Genomic DNA, 22,155 nt, shown 5'->3' on the forward strand with positions numbered 1-22,155 from the left:
ACTGTTACCTTTTTGTGTACTGTACAATGTTGAGGCTCATGGAGGAGCATGAGCGGTGAAATAGCTGTGATACGGGATCATTATTTTTTTTTTTTTTTTTTTTTTGTATACAAGATCGAAGCTCGTGAAAGAGCTATCATTAATCACACAAAAAAATCAAACCGACACATAAAACATATAAAATTGTGGGTGCAATTTTGTGGAAAGCCACTTTTAAGTATTGGATTCTATTTTGCCCCCATTACCCACCTTTGGTCTCACCCCCACTGACCCTCCTCTTGCAATTTAATTTTCTGGATCCCTACCTGATTATATAACTGATGTAATCTAAGGTCGTTGTCCTCTGGTACGTCCAGGTGAATGCGCTGGAGTATTACACAAACATAGAAACGAGACTTAATGAAGAGTTTGAGAAAGAACAACAGCTGGTTCCATCGAAACCACTCGGCATGGCTTTCGTGACCTTCGAAGACGACAAGTCTCCGGCTCAGTAAGCTTTTCAAGTTGAATTTCCAGCAAATGCATTTGTTTGCATTAAACTTTGTCTTGATACCCTAACAAGGTATCTTTCTTGGTGATAAGTAAGTTGTTTACGGTACCAGCCCTCACGATGTTAATCGACGACGGACCCAAAACTTCAGTACTGAGGCCTGATCTTGATTTTGCAGTGTTTATGCTGGAAAGTTTTTCCATTCTCAAGAGGGCCATCAGTATAACCGAAGCCATACCCGTGCTAACGGTGTTGCTCTATCTTTCAATCGGACAGCGATGACCAAACACCAAATAAAGTTGCACACAAGCTGGCGGCCTAAACAAGAAACGTTTTATGATGACCACTTTGTCTCTGGTGGCAGCAAGGGATGCGTGCTTGTGTTTGTGATTTTACAAATAGATAAGTCCTGCATGCAGGCGATTCTGCCATTCTGATTGCATGTTGCTGGTGCTTGCTGTGACTGTTGCTGCTGGAACTTCACAATGTCGTTTGCTCCACTCATGATTTGAATCTTGAATTTCAGCTAGGGGACCGTTATATACAGGGTGTTTCAAATAGATGGACCCAATTTCAAAGCAGTATATTTCACGAACGCAACATGTTACAATTACACAAAAAGTTACAAACGGTTTAATGAGTTAGCAAGTTTTACTAACCATTTTATAAATGCTCTTTGTGCGCTCCACCTGGTGCAAGGACAACATTGAGACGATAGTTGAATTCGTCACAAACGTCTCTCAGAGTGTCTTCTTTCACTGAAGTCACCGCTGCCGTGATTCTGTTTTTGAGTTCATCCAGATTAGTCGCTAATGGTGGCACAAAAACACGGTCTTTGACCGATCCCCACAAGAAAAAGTCACAGGGTGTAATGTCTGGGGATCTTGGGGGCCAAGAGTGTAGCGCCAAGTCTTGGGGTCCCATGCGACCTATCCAGCGTTGAGGCAATGTGTCATTTAGAAAACGTCGAACCTGCAGGTGCCAATGTGGCGGTGCTCCGTCTTGCTGAAAATTGAAGTCATCGGAATCTTCATTAAGTTGTGGAAAGAGCCAGTTCTGCAGCATTTCGAGATAGTTTGCCCCGTAACTGTTTTTCCCTCGAACAAGAAAGGGCCATAAACCTTTATTTGGGACAACAACAACAACAACATGCATTTTAAAGGCCATTTTCCCTACTAGAGCGGGGGTTAGCCATTTGATAATAATAAACCATAATAAACCTTTATTTGAGAAACGGCACAAAACACGTTCACTTTCGGGGAATCACGCTCATGCTCTACAGTTTCGTGTGGATGCTCTAGTCCCCATATGTGCACATTGTGACGGTTAACTTTACCGCTTAGATGAAACGTTGCTTCATCACTAAAAATCAAACGCGGTAAGAAGCTGTCGTCTTCCATGTTCTGTAACATCGCATCACTAAATCATACACACTTTCCTTTGTCACCTGTACGAAGAGCCTGTACCAGTTGCAACCGGTATGGCCTCAGGATTAAACGTCGCTTTAACACACGCCAGACAGTCGTATGAGGGATCGCAAGTTATCCACTGGCACGACGAGTGGACTTGCGCGGGCTACGCAGAAAACTCTCTTGAATTCTTCTCACATTTTCCTCTGAAGTGCGTGGTCGCCCTGGGCTCTTCCCCTTACATAAACAGCCTGTTTCCTCAAATTGTCGGTACCAACGACGAATGCTCTTTGGCATTGGCGGATCAATGCCAAAACGCCGTTGAAACGCACACTGCACCGCAATTACGGATTCAGTCTTGCTGAAATGCAGAACGCAGAACGTCTTGTGTTGCGGGGTCGCCATCTTGCGAACGACTGAGGCTAGAGGCCGTTGGTGCGCTGGGAGAGCCATCTAGCGGTGGTCATTTGAAACTCTATGCCCCGCCCTTTCAAGTGGTAAGAGGTTCATTTATGGGCGGTTCGTGGTTGCAGAGATATAGCGATTTCAAATCGGGTCCATCTTTTTGAAACACCCTTTACAGTATTACATTGCCAAAAGTGGAGATATATGCATACTGTGACCGACAGGCCAATATATATATATATATATATATATATATATATATATATATATATATATATATATATATATATATATATAAATATATATGTATATATATTGTTACAGACGCGGCTTTTAGATGTTATATTGACCGAGCGGTGGTGTATTTAACCGCGTCCAAACAGTTACTCCCCGATTAAAACCCGATTCCACCCGACGTTGACCAGATCGCCCCACAGATATTCAATCGGGAAATCTCTAAAGCGACCGAAAGAGAATGAAAAAGAAGAAGAAGAAGAATACGGAGGAAGAACAGATTTTATTATACACACACAAGCAATGGATGGAAGAAGCAGTAACACAGCGAATCGTTAACTTACACTATTCATTCTTACTTAACCCCAAGACAATGAGTAGGACAGGACGTTCACACTTACACAGGGGATATATGCAGGCAGGTAAGGCTTGAGATGGATTGCTTGAGAGGGAGGCAAGGTCGGGAGGCCGCAGTTCGCAATTCCTCGCGGTTTTGGCGGGAAACCCTCCGTCGTGTATCCACTGCGGTAGACGTCACGCGCTGGTTCGGCACACCTGCTCCTCTTCCTGGGGGTGGAGCCGTCTCCCTCCTTTCAGCGCGTCTCTCCAAAGCTGGTTCCCTTGCCGAGTACCTCTCCTCTTTGGCTTGGAGCGTTTCGCATCTCACCGCCTCTTGGTGCAGTCTCTTTGCTCATCTCCCAAGGCCTCTCCAAGTCATCTCTTAAAGCAGTCCCTTACAGTCGCTTTTATCACCTCGAGCGAAATCAAGCCGCCGACTCCGAGGGCACGCCTACCGGGTCACTCACCGCGGTGTTGATTGGCTGTTAGGGCTGGTTCACTCCTTCCCTCTTATGACGAGGTGGAGACACGCCTTTCTTCCCCAACCCTACCTCGTGGCCAATGGTGGTTTGAAGAAAACCGGCCAAAATGCGGAAGGCAATTGGAAGGGAGGTTTTGGGGAAATTGGAAGGGCCTATGCTTATTTTGTTTGATACAATGCAAAGTCACTCTAGTGGGAAAACACATATTTAGCCTACATGGAATAAGGAAATACACTATTTAAAAGATATATCGTGACCTGCGTGTAAGTTTCATGCAATTAACTAGGACGCCGACTGCGACCATTATTTACATTAACAGGGTGTTACCGTACTTTTGTAACGTTCACATTGTAACGTTTCCACATTCGTTACAATATATATGTGTATATATATATATATATATATATATATATATATATATATATATATACACAAAGAATTAAGTTAAGCACCCCTACACAACGAATTAAGGTAAGCACCCCCTAATATATATTCTTTGTGTATATGTATACATTGGCATATATTCTAAGGTATGTGAGATCAAATAATGATTGGTATGACATTAGCAATTATCCATTGATGAAATTGAGTGATCAAAGTGAAAAAAAGTGATTGGTTGAGTCAGTGATCCGATCACGTGGGTCCTACACACGTTATTGACGCAAAGATCGCTAGAGGTCTTCTCAGAACAATGACTGTACGTTAGAAAACATAAACGTCATCCACACTGTCCGTGATGGACCTATAGCTCCATACTTAAATTGAGGTGAAAATATGCCTAAAATTCCCAAAAAATTTCACCTTAAATTATTCAGAATAAAATATTGAAAACGGCATGATTGTTATGTTTTTATGTGACCATAATATCACTTCTCCAGAAAATATAGCAATATCATGGGTATATTACACTGTTTTGACGACAACAAACTTGTAATGTGCGAGGTTGTAAAAAAACGGGGGGGGTGCTTAACTTAATTCTTTGTGTATATATATATATATATATATATAAAAATACATATATATATATATATATGGATCAAATCTCCATCTTTTGATCAATAGATTTTGTCCTCTACACTTTGCAGAATCCTACATGACTATAAGGCTATTCGATGCTTGAGGAAGCACAAGGCATCCCGCTACAGCAGCCAGCTGAAGTCTTTGCGCTGGACAGTCCGTTACGCTCCTGACCCCAACAGCGTCATTTGGTGAGAACCACGGTGGCTGTGCTATGTTATTTTCAGAGTTGTATGTGCTGTTTGCGATCAGTTGCAATGGCTATTGTTCATTGTGACGGGCGTGGCACCTGATCACCTGATCACCTCAATGGCATTGTGTCCAGGGAAAACCTGCCGGTACAGGGCATGATGTGGTGGTGTAAGGTGATTCTTCTGAACAGTTTGCTGTTCTTGTTGCTCTTCTTTCTGACTACACCTTCCATCATCGTGAATACCATCGATAAATTCAACGTTACCAAACCGGTGGAGTCCCTCAATGTGTGTGGAGCCTATATAGACACAAATACATATCCATGTGAAGAATTAACATGACCGCTGGTTACATCCTGTCTTCCTTTGCCCCCCAGAGTCCCATCATTACGCAGTTCTTACCAACATTGCTCCTGTGGACCTTCTCGGCTTTGCTACCTCTCTTGGTGTATTACTCTGTGTTTCTCGAATGTCACTGGACTCGGTGAGTTCTGGAAGCATTAAACTTGGTTCGGAAGTTTTTGGCCACCACATAAATTGGGCCCTTTCCATTGCACTTGGCTGTCCATGTGGGCTGACAGTTTTCCACCTCATCCTCATCACTGTGTTGTTGTATGAGAATGTTAGACCAACCAAAGTGGGATTACAAGTACATCTTTCAACCAACAGCTTAAATAACAAGGGAGTGCTTTGACTTGTGAATAAGGCAGTGAGTTAATGACCAATCATTGCCTTCTAATAGGTGTGTATGGTTTCCAGGTCAAGTGAAAACCGTGCGATAATGCACAAGTGTTATTTCTTCCTAATATTCATGGTACTCATTTTGCCATCACTCGGCCTAACAAGGTACGTGGGAGTCGTTTTGTTTTGATTGCTGGTCGGGTGTTTTGGATTTGCGAATGGCAAAAATATATGTTTGAAAAATGCCTTGCTGAACTTCCATTGATAAGGAAGTATAATAGTTTTTGATCTTATATTGGTAATCAGGTCAGCCTGTTTGGTATTTCCATCTGAGCATGTGTTCATGATGCTGGGATTCCTTGTTCAAATCCTTCATGCTATATCGATTCATGCTTTGTCCACTGATGTCTTTATACTTCATGGAAAGCTGTGCTGACATCTCCAAATAGATCTTCTATGAACTGCACGCAATATAGACAAAAATTGTTTTGTGCTGTCATCTTTCCAGGCGGTTAAACATTTAAAACTCTGGTGTATATTGCACAGTTTATGAATTAATGACTTTCATACACTGATAATGTAAGAGTAACTTCAATAATTATGTGAGGCATTACTCAGCGTACTCACTTCTATGATGACATGTCTGGGTTTGATTCCCGGCCTGACTATAATAAATATGAGTTCCCTTCCAAGGAACATTAGGCCCATAAAAGCCTGCGCTATTATTACCAACTAATCATTGTTTGGCCAAGCTTTATCCTTTTTAAATGTCGTTATATATAAAGCCCACTAGTAATATATAAAGCTCATTTTAACCACTGACTGACTGTTATTAATGTTCGGTACCGTCCTTGTGTCGTAGAAAGTTGAAATTTGGTGTACCGGCAGACATCGAAGCCGGTACACCGGGAAAAATCACAGAAACATCAGAAAACGTCCATAAATAATAATTTATATTAGAAAAACCTTAAAGGCGTCCTACAAAAAACCCCAAAAAGAAACAAGAAAGAGCAATCAGAGATTGCAGCCCCTAGCCAGGACGTGTTTTAGTGTTTTTTAAGGCTTTTGTGTTAAAACAAATATGGCGGCCAAATTACGTGACCGATGACATTATCTTCTTTTTTGTCCACCAATTTATCCCTAGATGATGCTCAATAAATTTCATCTTGATCGGATGAAGTTTTGTACTTGTCGAATTATGACATCATAATGTAGGCACCTATGACATCATCATTAACTTTTGTTATTCCCCATGGGGAGCTCTTTACAATGAGCCATGTCTCAATTTTTTCATTGCAGCGTTTCAGCGAAATAGAGGTGCACTTTTTTGGTTTTTCCAAGATGGCGCCCATACGACGTGACCTATGACATCATAATTATCATAAAAAAATTATACAGGAGGTGCACCTATGGTGAAAATTTCCTGTCAATCGGACCAACAGTTGCAGTGAAAATCATATTTATTCTGTGTGGACAATCAGATAGAACCACACTCATTTAGAGGCCATTTTTCCCTGCAGAGCAGGGGTTGGCCTTTTTTGGGCACCGTGGTCCCCTTTTTGAAGCAATGTTTTACGGCCGAATGCCTTTCCTGCCGCCAACCCTGTTAGTCGCCTCTTGCGACACGCAGAGAATTATTACCACTGAACCGGTACTCAATTTGCTGACCTCAGAAGGATGACAGGCTGAGTCAACCCCCCTGGTGTTAATTCAGCGATCGACCGGGATTCGAACCCAGGATCCTAGAATCCCAAGCCGGCACCCTAACCGCTAAGCCAACACCAGGTTACGGACAAACAGATAAACGGACTCAAATGCAATACCATCTGCTCTGGCGAGGGTAAAAAAAACCCTCAATCAATATCTAGCATTTGAAAATTGCAATTCCTATAACTGTAAACTGTGAAATAAAAATCTCAATGAAAATTTACGTAAAAAACTGTAAACACGTCCTTAATTTTTTTTAAACTCAATTAACATCTAGCAGGATGTCGGTGATGCTTGCTCTGCAATCATAAAGCTTCTATTCATTATGTACCTATCTATGTAGGTGAAATCGCAGCCAACGCAACCACTTGCTTGGGCGCATCAACAGCAGCAGTTATCTGTCGACTCGGTCTACTCCAAAAGGAAACTCCCTTTTTCCCCATGGGCATTTGGCATATTTTGTAATGCCAGTGTTACATATGCTTGTTGAGACTGCGAAAACGTGTGGAACAGGGGTGTAGGCTTTGATCGGACTCCCTTAATCTCGCAGCGGACTCCGAAACACCATTGGCATCTGGAACGATAGTTATTCAGACTGTTACGACTCTAGCTTGGACTCCTATGAGTTCACTCACTGTCGACTTTTTCATTCCTCATTTGCAGATGAGTTAAGTCAAACAAATACCAGCAAACCCGTGCTTGCATTAAAATGCCTGTGTATGCTCCAACAGGGGCAGGGGGAATTTGGAAGCTCACATCCACAGGGGTGGTTGATCAGGAAAAAAACCCAGAATTTTTCTGAACTAGGCCGAGTGAAAAACAGTTTACTTAGTGGAAGCAAATCCTCTTTGCAAGGACAAATCATGACTGGATATGAGTTCACAGAACAGTCCGTCGTTCCCCCAGTGTCCAAGTAAAAAGTCCAAGTCTTAATTTTGTAAAAACGAGAATATAAGACCCGTCGCTTCGCTGACGGAAATACCAATCTTTGCTGCGATGGCTAATCTATGGGGGAAGAAAAAAAATGGATTCCTGGGAGATTCTGCTCTCTGTGCAGGGATAACCAACGTCACTTGCTGGCATTCGCAGTTTTGACACGCATGTCCATGTGCCCATTTAAAAAAAAAAACTTTTTGGGATAACAAACATTACCGGAAGTTACCCGAATCCACCATAGTTGGATTTATTGAAATCCGTTAATCCGTGCTCAAGTTATAACACAACAGACAAACAGACAGACATGGCGCCTTTAATAATATAGATAGAAGATAGATGTCTAAAAAAAATCCACTTTGACATTATGGGGTATTATTTGTAGATCAGTGACAAAAAATTCACTTAAATCAATTTTAAATTCAGGCTGTAACACAACAAAACGTGAAAAGCTTCAAGGGGTGTGAATACTTTCTGAAGGCACTGTGAATATGTGCATTATACGAGTATATGTGAAAACACTACCTCCGGGCTTTAATGGTGAGCACCAGCCACGGATTACGTCTCACACGGTTAAAAACCGCACAATCCGCAAAGAACGAACAGTCTGCCTGCCAACCAAACCATGATTCCCACCAATGCAAACCAAAACCAGCAAGTGCAACCAAAAAAAACCCAAAGAAACATCATTTGCAAAATCAACCATAACCAACACACACACACACACACACACACACACACACACACACACACACACACACACACACACACACACACACACACACACACATCTCGTTTTTTCATTTCTGTTCCTTACAATTCCATCCCTCTCTTTCATTCACACACACACACACACACACACACACACACACACACACACACACACACACACACACACACACACACACACACACACACACACACACACGTAGAGATCAGACCCCATTACTGCAGTTGTTACCAGTTATCAAGTGCCACATCAGCTATTGCTGCATGCATATTTTATAGACCAGTCTCCTGGTATTGGCTGTCGTACATTCCTACAGAGATATCGAGGGCTGTAGCTCTGTTAAGCTCATGCCTCACAGGTGGAGCCTATGCAACTGTTTGGCAAGCAGAGGCTTTAAAAATAAATATATTATATATATATATATACAAACTGCACTGCATTTTATTGGTATTTGTCATCTCTTGGGTCGGTGCTTCACTGACTGTGTCACATCAATGAGTTACTGTCCCTTGGTTGGGGCGTTAGGTACCGGGGTCCCGTGTTCCAGCGTTAATTGCTCTTCAATATTAAAGGGTCCTTCAGTTGTTGTTGTTTTTTTTTTGCCATAATTGGTCAATGGTAGATCGCCGTGCCAAATTTCAAATCTAAATCTACCGTGAGGCTCCTGCTGCTCTCCATCTTGTAGTGGCCCTCTCGGTGTGCCAATTGGGGCTGTAATCCTACTGAGTGTTACGCCGCCGTCTTCCAGTGGACTTATCCAGTTTGATCGACTTGGAAATGACACACCCCAAGAGGCTTTGCTCCAAATTTATCAACTCTATGACGTGCTCGCCCCCTTCTGGTGTTCTGCAGGATTTCCATTCTTTTAATTTTACTTGCAATCTGACGTTTGGAATAAATTACCACTGGAGATGAATGATTGACGACTGATGACATCACAATGGCATTTTATAAAGAGACAAGTAAAGTGTTGTTATTTGTTAGACAACTACGTGTGTGTGATCAAGGATCACTTGATGTTGAAAATGACTTGAGGACTCAGCTTGGCTATGAATTTGGATCTTTATGTTTTCACAGGAAGTGCTTGGCCTTATTTATTTTTATGACTCCTTTTTTGTGTGTCGGTGTGTACCCCGATTTAGAATAGGTACACCGTATCCCTGCGCATTGTAAGAGGCGACTACGGGTTGGCGTCAGGAAGGGCATCCAGCCATAAAAACATTGCCTCAAACAGGGAACCATGATTGTCATGGGGCCCGCAAGGCTAACTCCCGCTCTAGCGGGGAAAAATGGCCTGAAAACGATCATTACCTTCGCAAAAGCGGAAGGTTATGTTTTGATCGCTGTGTATTTATTTGTACTAGGACATTGCCCGTACTATATCTATATCTAAAATTATATCCCCCCCCCTCTATTTACATGAAATGGTTTGGTCCAAAGCGAACGGCTTGCGAGTACGGTGACAATCCCCCCCCTCTATTTACATGCAATGGTTTGGTCCAAAGCGAACGGCTTCCGGAGTTTGGTAAAGAAATCGCCATCGCGTGCACAAACGCGCAGGAAAGCGAATGAATCGCAAATTCGTTTTTATTAGTTGTAAAACATAGTTTAACGCCAACATAGTTTGCAAACGTGAAATAAATGAATACGCTCTCAAATGTGCCATCCGAGGCAGAGTGTGCCCGCCACGTTCGGCACACGCGATCGTTCGCTGCTCTCTGATTGGTTGAATCGTTTTTTGGACATAGCTCGGTAAGTAATTGTCCGATTAATATGAAACCTTGAAAAGGCACATCCTCGGGTCCCCAGCAATATACCTGGCAAGTTAAAAGTATATCGGACCCGTGGTTGTCGAGAAACAGCGGTCACAGACAAACGTACAGACAGAGATTACTGGAATTATAGATAGACTAGGGCATGCCCGTACTATATATATATCTAAAATTATATCCCCCCCCCTATTTACATGAAATGGTTTGGTCCAAAGCGAACGGCTTGCGAGTGGTGACAATCCCCCCCCTCTATTTACATGCAATGGTTCGGTCCAAAGCGAACGGCTTCCGGAGTTTGGTAAAGAAATCGCCATCGCGTACACAAACGCGCAGGAAAGCGAATGAATCGCAAATTCGTTTTTATTAGTTGTAAAACATAATGCCCAATTATTCAATTAGCGCCAACGTATTTTGGCTGTTTGCAATTTAATCGCAAGGCAAAGTAGAAAGAGAAGAGGGAAAAAAAGAAAAGCCTTGCCTTGCTGCAAACAGCTGCTGCAAACAACAACAACATGGAAGGCTGCACTGTCCGGAAGTTGGCATATCGCAGTTACGATTATTTTAGTGTTAATGGCCAATTATTCAATTAGCGCCAACGTATTTTGGCTGTTTGCAATTTAATCGCAAGGAAAAGTAGAAAGAGAAGAGGGAAAAAAAGAAAAGCCTTGCATTAACGCATTAACGCTTGCATTGCATTAACGGTTCGGCACACGTGATAGCTCGCTGCTCTCTGATTGGTTGAAGCGTTTTTTGGACATAGCTCGGTAGGTACTTGTCCGATTAATTACAAACCTTGAAAAGGCACATCCTCGGGTCCCCAGCAATATACCTGGCAAGTTTCAAGTATATCGGACCCGTGGTTGTCGAGAAACAGCGGTCACAGACAAACACACAGACACACAGACACACAGACACACAGACACACAGACACACAGACACACAGACACACAGACACACAGACACACAGACACACAGAGATTGCTGGAATTATAGATAGATGTCTGTGTGTGTGTGTGTGTGTGTGTATGTTATTCGCATAACTCAAAAAGTATTCAACCGAATTGCATGAAATTTGGTGGGATGATTGGTTATTATACGGGACACATTTGATTAGATTTTGGGAGCAATCGGGTCAAAGGTCAAGGTCAAGGTCACGAAAAGGTCAAAATCGTATTTTAGTACAGTACAGAACAGTAGCTGCGGCGAAGGTATGCGCTCTACCGAGTGCCCGTTCTAGTTCATTCATTCATTACCTTCGCAAAAGCGGAAGGTTATGTTTTGATCGCTGTGTATTTATTTGTATGTCTGTGTGTGTGTGTGTGTGTATGTTATTCGCATAACTCAAAAAGTATTCAACCGAATTGCATGAAATTTGGTGGGATGATTGGTTATTATACGGGACACATTTGATTAGATTTTGGGAGCAATCGGTTCAAAGGTCAAGGTCAAGGTCACGAAAAGGTCAAAATCGTATTTTTACCATGGCGCGGTCAATTTTTATCCAATTGGCATGCAACTAATGCCAAAATGTTCAGAATTCAATGCCCGATCTTGTGATATACGACATGACCCAGTGAAGACATTACCCTTGTTAGCGGTTGGGGGTCAAAGGTCAGGGGGGTCACGACCTTGCAAAATGTGCGTTTTTTGTCATAACTCGGTCAATTCTTATCCGATTTGCATGAAATCAGCACCAAACTGTTCACTGTTCTGTTCCCTACACTCCCATGCCAAGTACAGAACAGTAGCTGCGGCGAAGGTATGCGCTCTACCGAGTGCCCGTTCTAGTTCACTCCTTTTTTGATATAGTCGACTCGTAGAAGAGCGAGGTGTGCTATTCACAAACAATCCCTTAAACCATGTACACTGTTGTTTTGATAAAGAAATCCACACTGAACTGTCCTTCCCTGCAGTATCAACGTGCTGTTCCGTTTGTTGTTCGACAAAAACTTCATGGACAAGGGCTCCATCCGCTTCGAGTGAGTACGATGTTGGGTTGCTTTTTGAGGGTCGCAGTGCATGCACAAATCCAGTGGGTTGGCCTTTTATTGTATACATGGTCGAGGCTAGTGGAAGAGTAATAACACAGAATGGATCAGGATGCACCATAACAAAAGGAGCAACAGAAGGAGAATGGGGAAATGCAATGATGCATTCCATGACCTTGCCTTGCTTCCATGACCTCGGAAGGATGACAGGGTGGGTCAACCCTACCTCGTGTTAATTGAACAGCACAACCAGGGCTTCAACTGAAGACCCTAAGATCCTAAGCTAGCCACCTTAACCGTTAAGCCAACACCTGGCGTACCTTGCTGATGATTGGAAGTAAGCTCATAGGTGTGTAGTTAAGGGGGTCTATTTTTGCACCAATTTAATGTAATGCTGTGATGTTGGGTAACTTGCAAGCACATGGAAGATGACCTCGGGAAATGATAGGGTGAAAAGATCAGAGAGAGGAAGTGCAAGAGCAGCAGAGCAGGTTTTTAGGACTCGTGAGCTCATGCCATCCAGTCATGTTGCTCAATCAGAGCTGAGGGTTACCAGAAACTTCTCCACCTTCTCAGGTGCAAAGTCCAGGAGCAGTTGAGTATGACAGGAAAGGATGGGTACAGAGAGAGAGAGAGAGAGAGAGAGAGAGAGAGAGAGAGAGAGAGAGAGAGAGAGAGAGAGAGAGAGAGTAAGAGAGAGAGAGAGAGAGAGGGGGGGGGTTGGGGACATAGGATTAAGAAACAAACACAGAATTGAGACATCTGGCCTTCTCATGAGCAGAGTCAGCTGTGGTGCCATTTGAAGTGAAGGAAGGGATAGTAAGGGAGTGCACACCAGAGACAGACTTGACCAGATGCCACCAGGTTTTAGAGGAGGGAGACAAGTCTAAAAGTTCATTCTTGTGAGTAGAGAGATATTGTTTCCTGGCTCTCCTGAGGGTAGACACACACTTGTTCCGTGCTTTGTGAAAGGAACTGAGATTGCCTTCAGTTGGATTTGCCTTCCAGGAGGAGAATGCAAGTTGTTTTTAGGCAACTGCCTCACCACGGGATTCAGAGTATGAAGGGCCAGAGGATGGGTAAGATACCTGAACACGATATGGGTTGAATCTGTTCATAAGAGAGCGCAGGTTTCTGTGGATGAATTCCCAAGCTGAATTCATATCAGGGGTGGTAGATATTGGAGACCAGTTGTATTCTGGCTGGTTGTATTCCCTGCCAGTTTGCCTGAGTCAACTTCCAGACTCGCCGGCACTGAGGCTGTTCTCTGAGAATGGCCAGAGAGATGTTCACCTTCACAAGCATGTGATCAGATGAATAAATTGGGGCCAGAAGAAGAGCAAGATACATTGGTGGGGAAGTTGGTCATCAACAAATCCAGAAGGGAAGATTTGCCATTGACAGCAATCCAGGTGGGGAATTCATGGATTGAGTGTCCAATGGAATTTTCCAAAAAAAGAGTTTTTCAGATCAAGTACATTGATTAGACCTTGCAAAGCATCCAATTATAATGCTTTTCCTGAAGGACATTTTGGCAGGTGAATAGAAACGTAAAGAAAAGACAAATCGGCGGGTTATATAGTATGTGTTCCGATCCACCCGTGTACTGCTGGGAAGACTAAATATTTGTTTTTCTACAGAGATTGATGTTCATGAATCTGATGAATGACAAGGGGTTGACAGTTAAGGACACCAGCATGGCTGCAGGAGGGAATGAGCAGCCACGGATTTGTTTAGTTCGAAAAATATTTTTGGGAATAATTTTTAACGGAAACCATCACCCAAATTACCAGGTAAGTAGAGTTTAAATGACATTTAAACAAGCCTTATAGGTTACGAACGAGATCTTTTTCTGATTAGACGATATCTGGTGGCCCAGGTGCGTGTTCTTACCTGACAATGGCGCATTCTTTGTGAACTACGTGATCACAGCGGGTTTCATCGGGACCGCCATGGAATTGCTCCGAGTGCCCGGCCTTATCCTGTACACCATCCGGCTCTTCATGGCCAAGTCTGAGGCCGAGAGAAAGAATGTCAAGCAGGTATGCAGTCAGTATTTAGGACTCTGATCACTTTTACTCAAAACACCCACATGCATCCTTTCACTCCAGGCAATACGACTTCCTACCCACACCTATGCCATGTTTAACGTTTTAATTCCTGCAATTAAATATTTGATGTGTGTGTTGGACGAATGCAGTGACAATACCGTCATGACGACATGACTGCAGCCCCAGTAGGGCCTCAAGTAGTGCAAAGATGCCAAAATCAAATGCTGTCACCAGGCAGATGAAACCGAAGATGATCTTGGCATCTGCACTGCGAGAGACCCTTCTGGGACTGCACTCATGAGGGGCATTTGTCCAGTTCAGAGAGCATCATTAACCATCTTCGTGTGTGTGTGTGTGTGTGTGTGTGTGTGTGTGTGTGTGTGTGTGTGTGTGTGTGTGTGTGTGTGTGTGTGTGTGTGTGTGTGTGTGTGTGTGTGTGTGTGTGTACATCTACCATATAAAGCACTATATCAGTTTGTGTATTTGTACAGATGGTGTTTGTGTGTTTGGTGTATACCCAACTCTAGATTGCCACCCTGCCACTTTGCAGGCAGGGTGCTATATGAATGAGCATGCCACCCGTCAGAGGGATATCAAGGCCAGTTGTCTCATCTAGTGGTAGCCAGTAGTACACGTTATCTTTTTTTCAACAGAGTACCGCTATAAAGTACGTACACTTAGAATGTGAGTATGTTTATAAAATACATACTATAAAACCACAGCAAACAAGTCTTAGTGAGGGTTTGCAATCGTTTTCTTGCTCTTTATAGCAATTGATGATTGTTGCTGTTGTTGTTTCATGTCACTGATTCCCTTTGACTATTTCTGCCTGACTTTCTGCAGGAGCAGGCTTACGAGTTTCAGTTTGGCCAGGCTTACGCTTGGATGATGAACATTTTCTCTGTGGTCATGGCGTACAGCATCACCTGTCCAATCATCGTTGTCTTTGGTGATTCAAGGGATGAAGGCTGAGGGAGAAAGGGCACTGGTGTGGGGAGGAAGGGTGATGTGCTGTATGAGATGTGTAGTGGGAAAAGGTAGAGATGGAAGGGTGTTGTTTGGATATTGAGGAGAGAGGGTTGTTGAAGGTGTGTTTTTCAGAGACGAATATGAAGTGGGAAGTTGGTGGTCAATGGAGGTGAATAATTAAGGGTTTCATAAAGTGCTGTACGATGGATGAATGTAGGAAGTGAGATGGTAGTTGCCTCTCGGAGGATGGACTTTTGGGAGAAAATGTTTACGTGTGCTCGACGGAAAGCAATGTTGAAGAGCATAGAAGTGGAGGAGACAATCGGGAGAGGTACTTTCTACAGAGACGAGTGTGGAGAAGAAAGTAGATTTGTATGGTAAAGGGAACAGTGTACTATATACATAAATAATTGAGGTGTCCTCGAAATATACATAAGATGTTGTAGCCGTTGCTCAGACTTACAAGTGCCATTTTCTTTGCTCTCTTGCAGGATTGATCTACATCTTGTTGAAACACATGGTGGACCGTTACAACATATACTTTTCCTGCATGCCCACAAGGCTCAACCGCAAGATACATTTGTCTGCAGTGAACCAGGTGGTGGCGGCACCGATCCTCTGTATGTTCTGGCTCCTCTTCTACTCTGTACTACGGCTCGGTGAGTTACGTGCGTGACTTTATATCTTCAAAGATGGATTAATGAGCCAACTGGGGGTTTTTATGGCCATCAAATTGCGACTTCGTCATAGTCCTGAGATTTCGAAGTTTAACCCACAACTCAAATGCCATGAGGGTACAGTGTTCCCCACTAGGCCAACCGACTCGCAAATGGACCAAAAAGGTCACTTGCACTGCCGGTGACCCTAACTGAAGATCTCCTTGTGTTGCGCAGGTCCTCAGCACCCCATCACCTTGTTCACGTTTGCTGTCCTGCTCATTGCCATCATACTTTGCCTTTGTCGAGTATTCTTTGGGTATTTCAAGTACTTGCGAGTGCACAAGGTGAGACTGAAATTGTTGGGAAAAACAAGACATCGGTGGTTTCAATTGGATTTTCTGGGAATTAATATCAGTATTTTCCATTGTTTTTCATGCAAAGGTGTAGTAATTTGGAGAGATGTTTCTCAAGACCAAACAATGAACCATTTGACCTTCATGCTAAAAATTATCCTCAATGTATTCTGCATGAATGGCATAAGATACTTATCTGTACGTCAATGCGGAGATCAATTTCCAACTTCCTGAATTGGGTTTTATTTTAAACCACACGACCAATTGTGACTTCGTTCTGTGAGATGACAGGTTCAGAAAGATGATTGGGATTAAAAGTTTATCTTTGAGACAAAATGAGAGGTGCACACTTTGTTCCACAGGAGTTCATGGAAGACAGCCCTACTCGAGACACGGCGGATGGGACCCCTATCACTCCAAGGTCTCCGGTAATGTCGCAATTCCGTACAATTGCGTTTCAGAAACACCATAGCATGTTACTCAACATTGCACTGATTCATTTAATTGGGGCCTAGAATATGCGTGGACTGGTAGGATAGCATAGAGATATGCTTGACTCTAAGCTGTGTATCTTGGGTTTGAATCTCAGTGCAACTATAAATGGATGTTAAAGATCCCACGTTGTCCTTCTCGAATAGTAGGCTGGTTATCGTTGGCACCATGACCAAATTATAAAGTCCTGCCATGACTGACAGCTAGGAAAGGAATGGCAAACCATCCAACATAACCCTAAACCTTCAGCATCGCCCAACAACTGCTTTGGCAGTACCGACGATCAGTAAAGACAATGGTACAAATTGGTACATTGATGATGATCAGAATATATGGGCAAGTTTCAATAAAAGGTGTGATTCCCAGACCCTGACTAGCCTTAAAAATGTCATTAGAATTAGATAGGTACCGAGAAGCATTGGAGATAGAATGGTACAGGGGGACATTGGCAGGACTTGAAGGGAACTCGTGTGTGGATGGGTGATAGTTTCTGGGGTTGGTGTAACGCAGGCATGATGGGCCGAATGGCCTCCTCCTACACCCAAGGTCCTTGTTAGGCCTCCCCTATATAATAGGGGGAGGCTTGTACCTGTTGTAGGGTTTGTTTCAAAAATTAGTTCCCCCAATTTTTAATTGTTCCTCAAGAGTTTGGTAAACTCCAAACGAGTACTAAACCACAATTTCGATTTTTATTCCTTCGTTTTTTTTTGTTTGCAATGTCCGAGCTGTCTGCCGGATCCGGCTGTGAATTTCGGAATGAAATTTTGGATCAATATTGGAGGACAAAATATGCGGGGCTGACGTAATCTTTTGACATTGACCTAATTTTTATGGTCATGACCTAATTATATAAATTTTTGCTTTTCTACCACAACTCGATGAAGGTTTGTCCGATCGGAACGAAATTGCCCTCGCTACATTTATGCTTCATTTACATCATACCCCTCCGGGTTAAAGGGCAACGTCAAATAGTGGTCTGCAAAAAAAGTGTTTTTTGGTCATCGCTCAATTTTGCAAATGCGGAATCTCAAAGACCTCTTGGCCTTCCAGGCGGATGCTCTTACATCATAATATTGTACCTGCACTGAAGTTGTGCACCTGATATTTGTTGGTGCCCTTGACCTACTTTTTACGGATTGTGATCGAATTAACAAAAAACACCTTTTTGTTCATAAGTTGAATAATTTTCCACGGGTTTTCCTGATGTTGTGTTTCATGGATATATTTTAGATGGTGACTTATTTCTTAATTTACACTCTATCCCTAAATGTTCAAGGTCATATGGCGGTCCAAAAAAAAAAAAAAGGCCATTATTAGATCACGGGCACCAAGGGAGGCTTACCCTTGTCGATCGCTTTTGTGATCGCAGATATGTAGTTATTACTCGTTGTTGGTGTTATCAGAAACGTTTTTGTGGAAACTCAATTTAATTACTTTTGGAAAATAGTGAATTTTTTTCTGTTTCTCAAGTTTACAGCCACATACTATGGTGAATTTAACCATGCACCGTATTTTCAGTACAGTGATTTTGGAGTTTGTATGAAAACAGAGTGAAATTTAAGATAATGGTGTGACGAATCTTCTTCTTCTTCTTCGTATGAAGCACAACGCTGGGTAGCACCAGCCAGCTGCTGCAGTGCCTCCTGCTGGTTAGAGCAGGAATTTGTAATTTGTTCATTGTGCCGACAATAGCTCTCCTACTCTTCGGCAAGCACATCGTGGAATCTTTATAACTAATGCTGGCAGATGTGACACCTAGTTTAATGTCCATCCGAGGGACGGCACACACACTGATGCCTCATCCTGCCTGCGACACACCAGGATGACAGTTTATAGCTGGGTCGGGATTCAAACCCATGATAGAGTGCAGCTCAGAAGCGAGTGTGCATAATTATATGGTGTTTTGCCAGCCCTTAGCAAAGGGTTAGGAATTGAGAAATTAAGTAAAAGTTGAGGATATAAGGATGGAAAGAACAAGTAAAAGGTTGGAGAAGACGGCATAGGCATGTATGGGAGTGTATCCAGGGGCGCTGTAAGGGGGGGAAAGTTAGGATGATTCCAAGGGCCCTGCACTGACAGGGGCCCTAAAAATTATTAGAACATTAGGTAAAAATTCTCAACATTAAATTATTAACCAGGCTTTGCAGTCTTGCCCTGCTGTCCATTGAAAGTCAGTTGGCTAGAAAGCTGGACTTCAAAGACTTGATCAGTGACTTTGCTAGCACCAAGGCTCGGTGCTGGGGTCTTGGTGAGTAAGGCTGAGCAAGGACCAGTGATAACTAAATGGCATGGCCATGGATATTGGATCACTACACTTGGTATGTATACTTGTATGTACACTCTGCTGCTGATTTTATTATTTTGTTTGTTATATCATTCTATAGATGATAATGTTAATTTATTTTAATTGAAGAGGTTAATGTATGTTGTAATTCTTACCATTAAAATTACATTTAGACTGTAAAGGATGGCCTTGAGCACATTTCTTGTGTGGGTATCAGTCTTGCATCAAATAGTGAATTCCATACTTTATGCAGAAATATATGCATTGTTTCAACCTCCTGGCAAAAATGTTGGGGAAAAAATGTGCGCGCGCGCTTCATAGGGGCCCATTGTGATATCATTTCATGGGTCCCAAAATCCCTGACGGCGCCCCTGAGTGTATCAGGTGTCTGGTATTGAGAAATTTAGGAGGGAGTGGGGTGGGTGGTGGTTGCTTTGGAGAGGGTAAATAAAAGTTTAAAATGTGGAGTGAAGGGTTAGTGCCACTTGTGGGGTGAGGGGCCCATTAAGTTGTGAGGTTTTAAGTATTTAAATATGCTCAAGATGGCTTCAATCGCATGTTAAGGTCACGCTGTATATATACGTATATATAAATACATATATATATATATATATATATATATATATGCAATTTAGCTGTGCCATGGTAAATTGGCATGACAACAGAAATTAGTGAAAATATTGAGAATACAGGACAAATGGCATCCGCAGACAGTTTACAATGGAATGCTTTGATATAAAGTGGGATGATCCCATAAAATACAGGATGGCCGGTCACAATGACCCTCCCCCCTCTACACAAATAGTTTTGATAATCAAGTGACCTGCATAATTTTGGGAATATCATGTTATGAAGGCAAACTTTTTATTTTGTGACAATGGTTAGAGTTCATTGGCTGTTCTAGGCTTTTAGGAATCTCGTCCCCCTTTGTTTATTTCCAGTCTTACCGAGCATCAGTGCTGCTGCCACCGACAGCTCCGGGTGAGGACTCACCGGTCACTTCACCGCAGAGCTACGCTTCGGCTGCCGAGCTAGACCCTCACCCTCCAGTGCCTGCCGCTTTGGCACCTCTGGCTCCAGCCATCTCAGGAGATCAAAATGGCTCAGTTGGTCCAACTATTTTGCCTATTGATCAAGATTCACCCCTTCTTGATGGGCATGAGACTTTGGCCTGAGTCAAATGTATCTCTCAGCCTGAGTTAGTTGATTAGTTCTACCTAGTGTTTGCATTGATAATTACCGACTTGGTCATTGCTTGACACTTTATTTCCATCATTCTCGATTCCATTTCATTCATCACTTTCTGAAGTCCTCATGATTTTGGTCTTTCAATGATCAATTCTTGCCTATGCCTTGAGCATCTTCCCTTCCTGATACATTCCTAGACACACTCCTGCTGTATCCCTAACACCACTCTAAATCTATGCTTCCTTCACCCTCCATAATGCAGAGCCCTGGCATCCAGGTCATCGCAATAAGTCTTTGCAGATCTTTGTTTGGGGTCACCCTCTAGCCTCGGTTGTTGAGAAATGCACTTGCCAATGTTAAGGCCGATCCTCTTAAGGGCATCTGATTCAATACAACTGCAGGATCACGCCAGTTGTGTATGTTTTTATTTTTGTAACGTGAGGTGACAAACATAAACATGCATACAGCTTCCAATTTCCAACCACAAATAACCTTCCAGAAGGTTCTTTAAATGCCATGTGGAGTCAGAAGCGAATCTGGTGTTTCAATTAGAGGATCTTGCGACAAGGATCCTGAAGCTCTGAACTAACGGTCTACTATTACGTGAGCATACGAGGCAATCAAAGTATGTGCGCGAAGAAGGTGTCTACTTCACCAGAGTGTGCCTATGGTGAAGACTGAAGTGCACTCCAACTTGGATTCCTCGGTTACCCTTGCATTTTAAAGAGTTTAAGCTCGGAAAGGACTAAAAAGGGGCTATTTCTATGTGTTACGACGTTATAATCCCAATAATGGAAACACACCTGTGAATCACATACAATTCACTGCGTTTGTGTTCGATATATGCGGCTCCTTCTTCTCCTTGCGTGTGGCAAAGAGCGGCTTACGGGCTCAAGTCCAAATGAGACAGCCAGGATGCAGCGCTGTCTGTGGACAGGTGGATTGCCTTGAATTATGAGTGAGTTTCTGGGAGAGCTTGTATTTGCCGATTGTGTGTGTTGTGGACTTAACTGTCTTCATTGCAGAACAGTGCTTGAAGACACTATCTCAGTATGTGTATGTATATGTATGTATAGAAATATATATATATGTATACACACACTGAGATAGTGTATATGGAAGAGTGAATATATATATATATATATATATATATGTACACTGTGTATGGAAGAGTGGCTGAAGTGATGAAAAACGTATTTGTTTATTTATGCTCGATGTAGGCACTGATATGAAATGGCTTAAAAAGCAGGTAGTCTTCTGATGTCATACCACGTTTATCAAGGTATTGCAAATGGGTGCTTAGTACTTCAGTAGAAGTCTCCACTACTGGTGTAGCATGGCCATCGTGTTGAGTGTGATTTGCTAAACATCTAAGTAGCTCGGTTTGTTTCTAGTATAGGCCAATCTTGTTGAAAAAGTTTGTGCTCAGCTGGCATTCCACATCAGCAGCTGTGGTTTCATCCTCAAACATGTACACACAGTCTAGTCCCAGTGACATCAACTCTCATAGTGAAGCGAAGCGATGATTCGTTATGTCTCAGATCATCTTTGCACTGTAAAAAAAAAGGTGCCGAGCAGGCCTAAAATGTAGCTTTGGAAAATGGTGCAGTGAGGCAGCCACAATTTTTTTGGGACGCAGGTACTCCAGGGGACCGGCTCGGTCAGAGGCGGACAAGGCGTTAAGGGGCACGGAACAGGCCGAGCGAACCTGCGGAACTTTTGTGTTTCTTGCAAGTGGAATGCCGAATTTCTGTTCATGCCACTTGAACGGGATGCATGAT

The 22,155-nt window shown here is 42.9% G+C and overlaps 1 protein-coding gene across 1 annotated transcript in view; it reads left to right on the top strand.

Annotated features, from left to right (window-relative positions):
* Window positions 1-20,782, top strand: part of LOC137426704 (mechanosensitive cation channel TMEM63B-like) — a 116,552-nt gene extending 95,770 nt beyond the window's left edge. Inside the window, exons 13-24 of the mRNA XM_068115495.2 lie at window positions 357-490; window positions 4,445-4,567; window positions 4,702-4,855; window positions 4,945-5,051; window positions 5,327-5,413; window positions 12,304-12,369; window positions 14,258-14,420; window positions 15,273-15,378; window positions 15,890-16,057; window positions 16,292-16,401; window positions 16,773-16,838; window positions 20,128-20,782. Of these exons, the coding sequence (XP_067971596.2) occupies window positions 357-490; window positions 4,445-4,567; window positions 4,702-4,855; window positions 4,945-5,051; window positions 5,327-5,413; window positions 12,304-12,369; window positions 14,258-14,420; window positions 15,273-15,378; window positions 15,890-16,057; window positions 16,292-16,401; window positions 16,773-16,838; window positions 20,128-20,361 (1,518 nt within the window). The 3' untranslated portion in view covers window positions 20,362-20,782. The remainder of the gene's footprint in view (window positions 1-356; window positions 491-4,444; window positions 4,568-4,701; window positions 4,856-4,944; window positions 5,052-5,326; window positions 5,414-12,303; window positions 12,370-14,257; window positions 14,421-15,272; window positions 15,379-15,889; window positions 16,058-16,291; window positions 16,402-16,772; window positions 16,839-20,127) is intronic.
* Window positions 20,783-22,155: the final 1,373 nt, after the last annotated feature.

The sequence above is a fragment of the Myxine glutinosa genome, chromosome 5 (genome assembly GCF_964187855.1).
Source record: "Myxine glutinosa chromosome 5, kmMyxGlut1.1, whole genome shotgun sequence".
NCBI lineage: Eukaryota > Metazoa > Chordata > Myxini > Myxiniformes > Myxinidae > Myxine > Myxine glutinosa.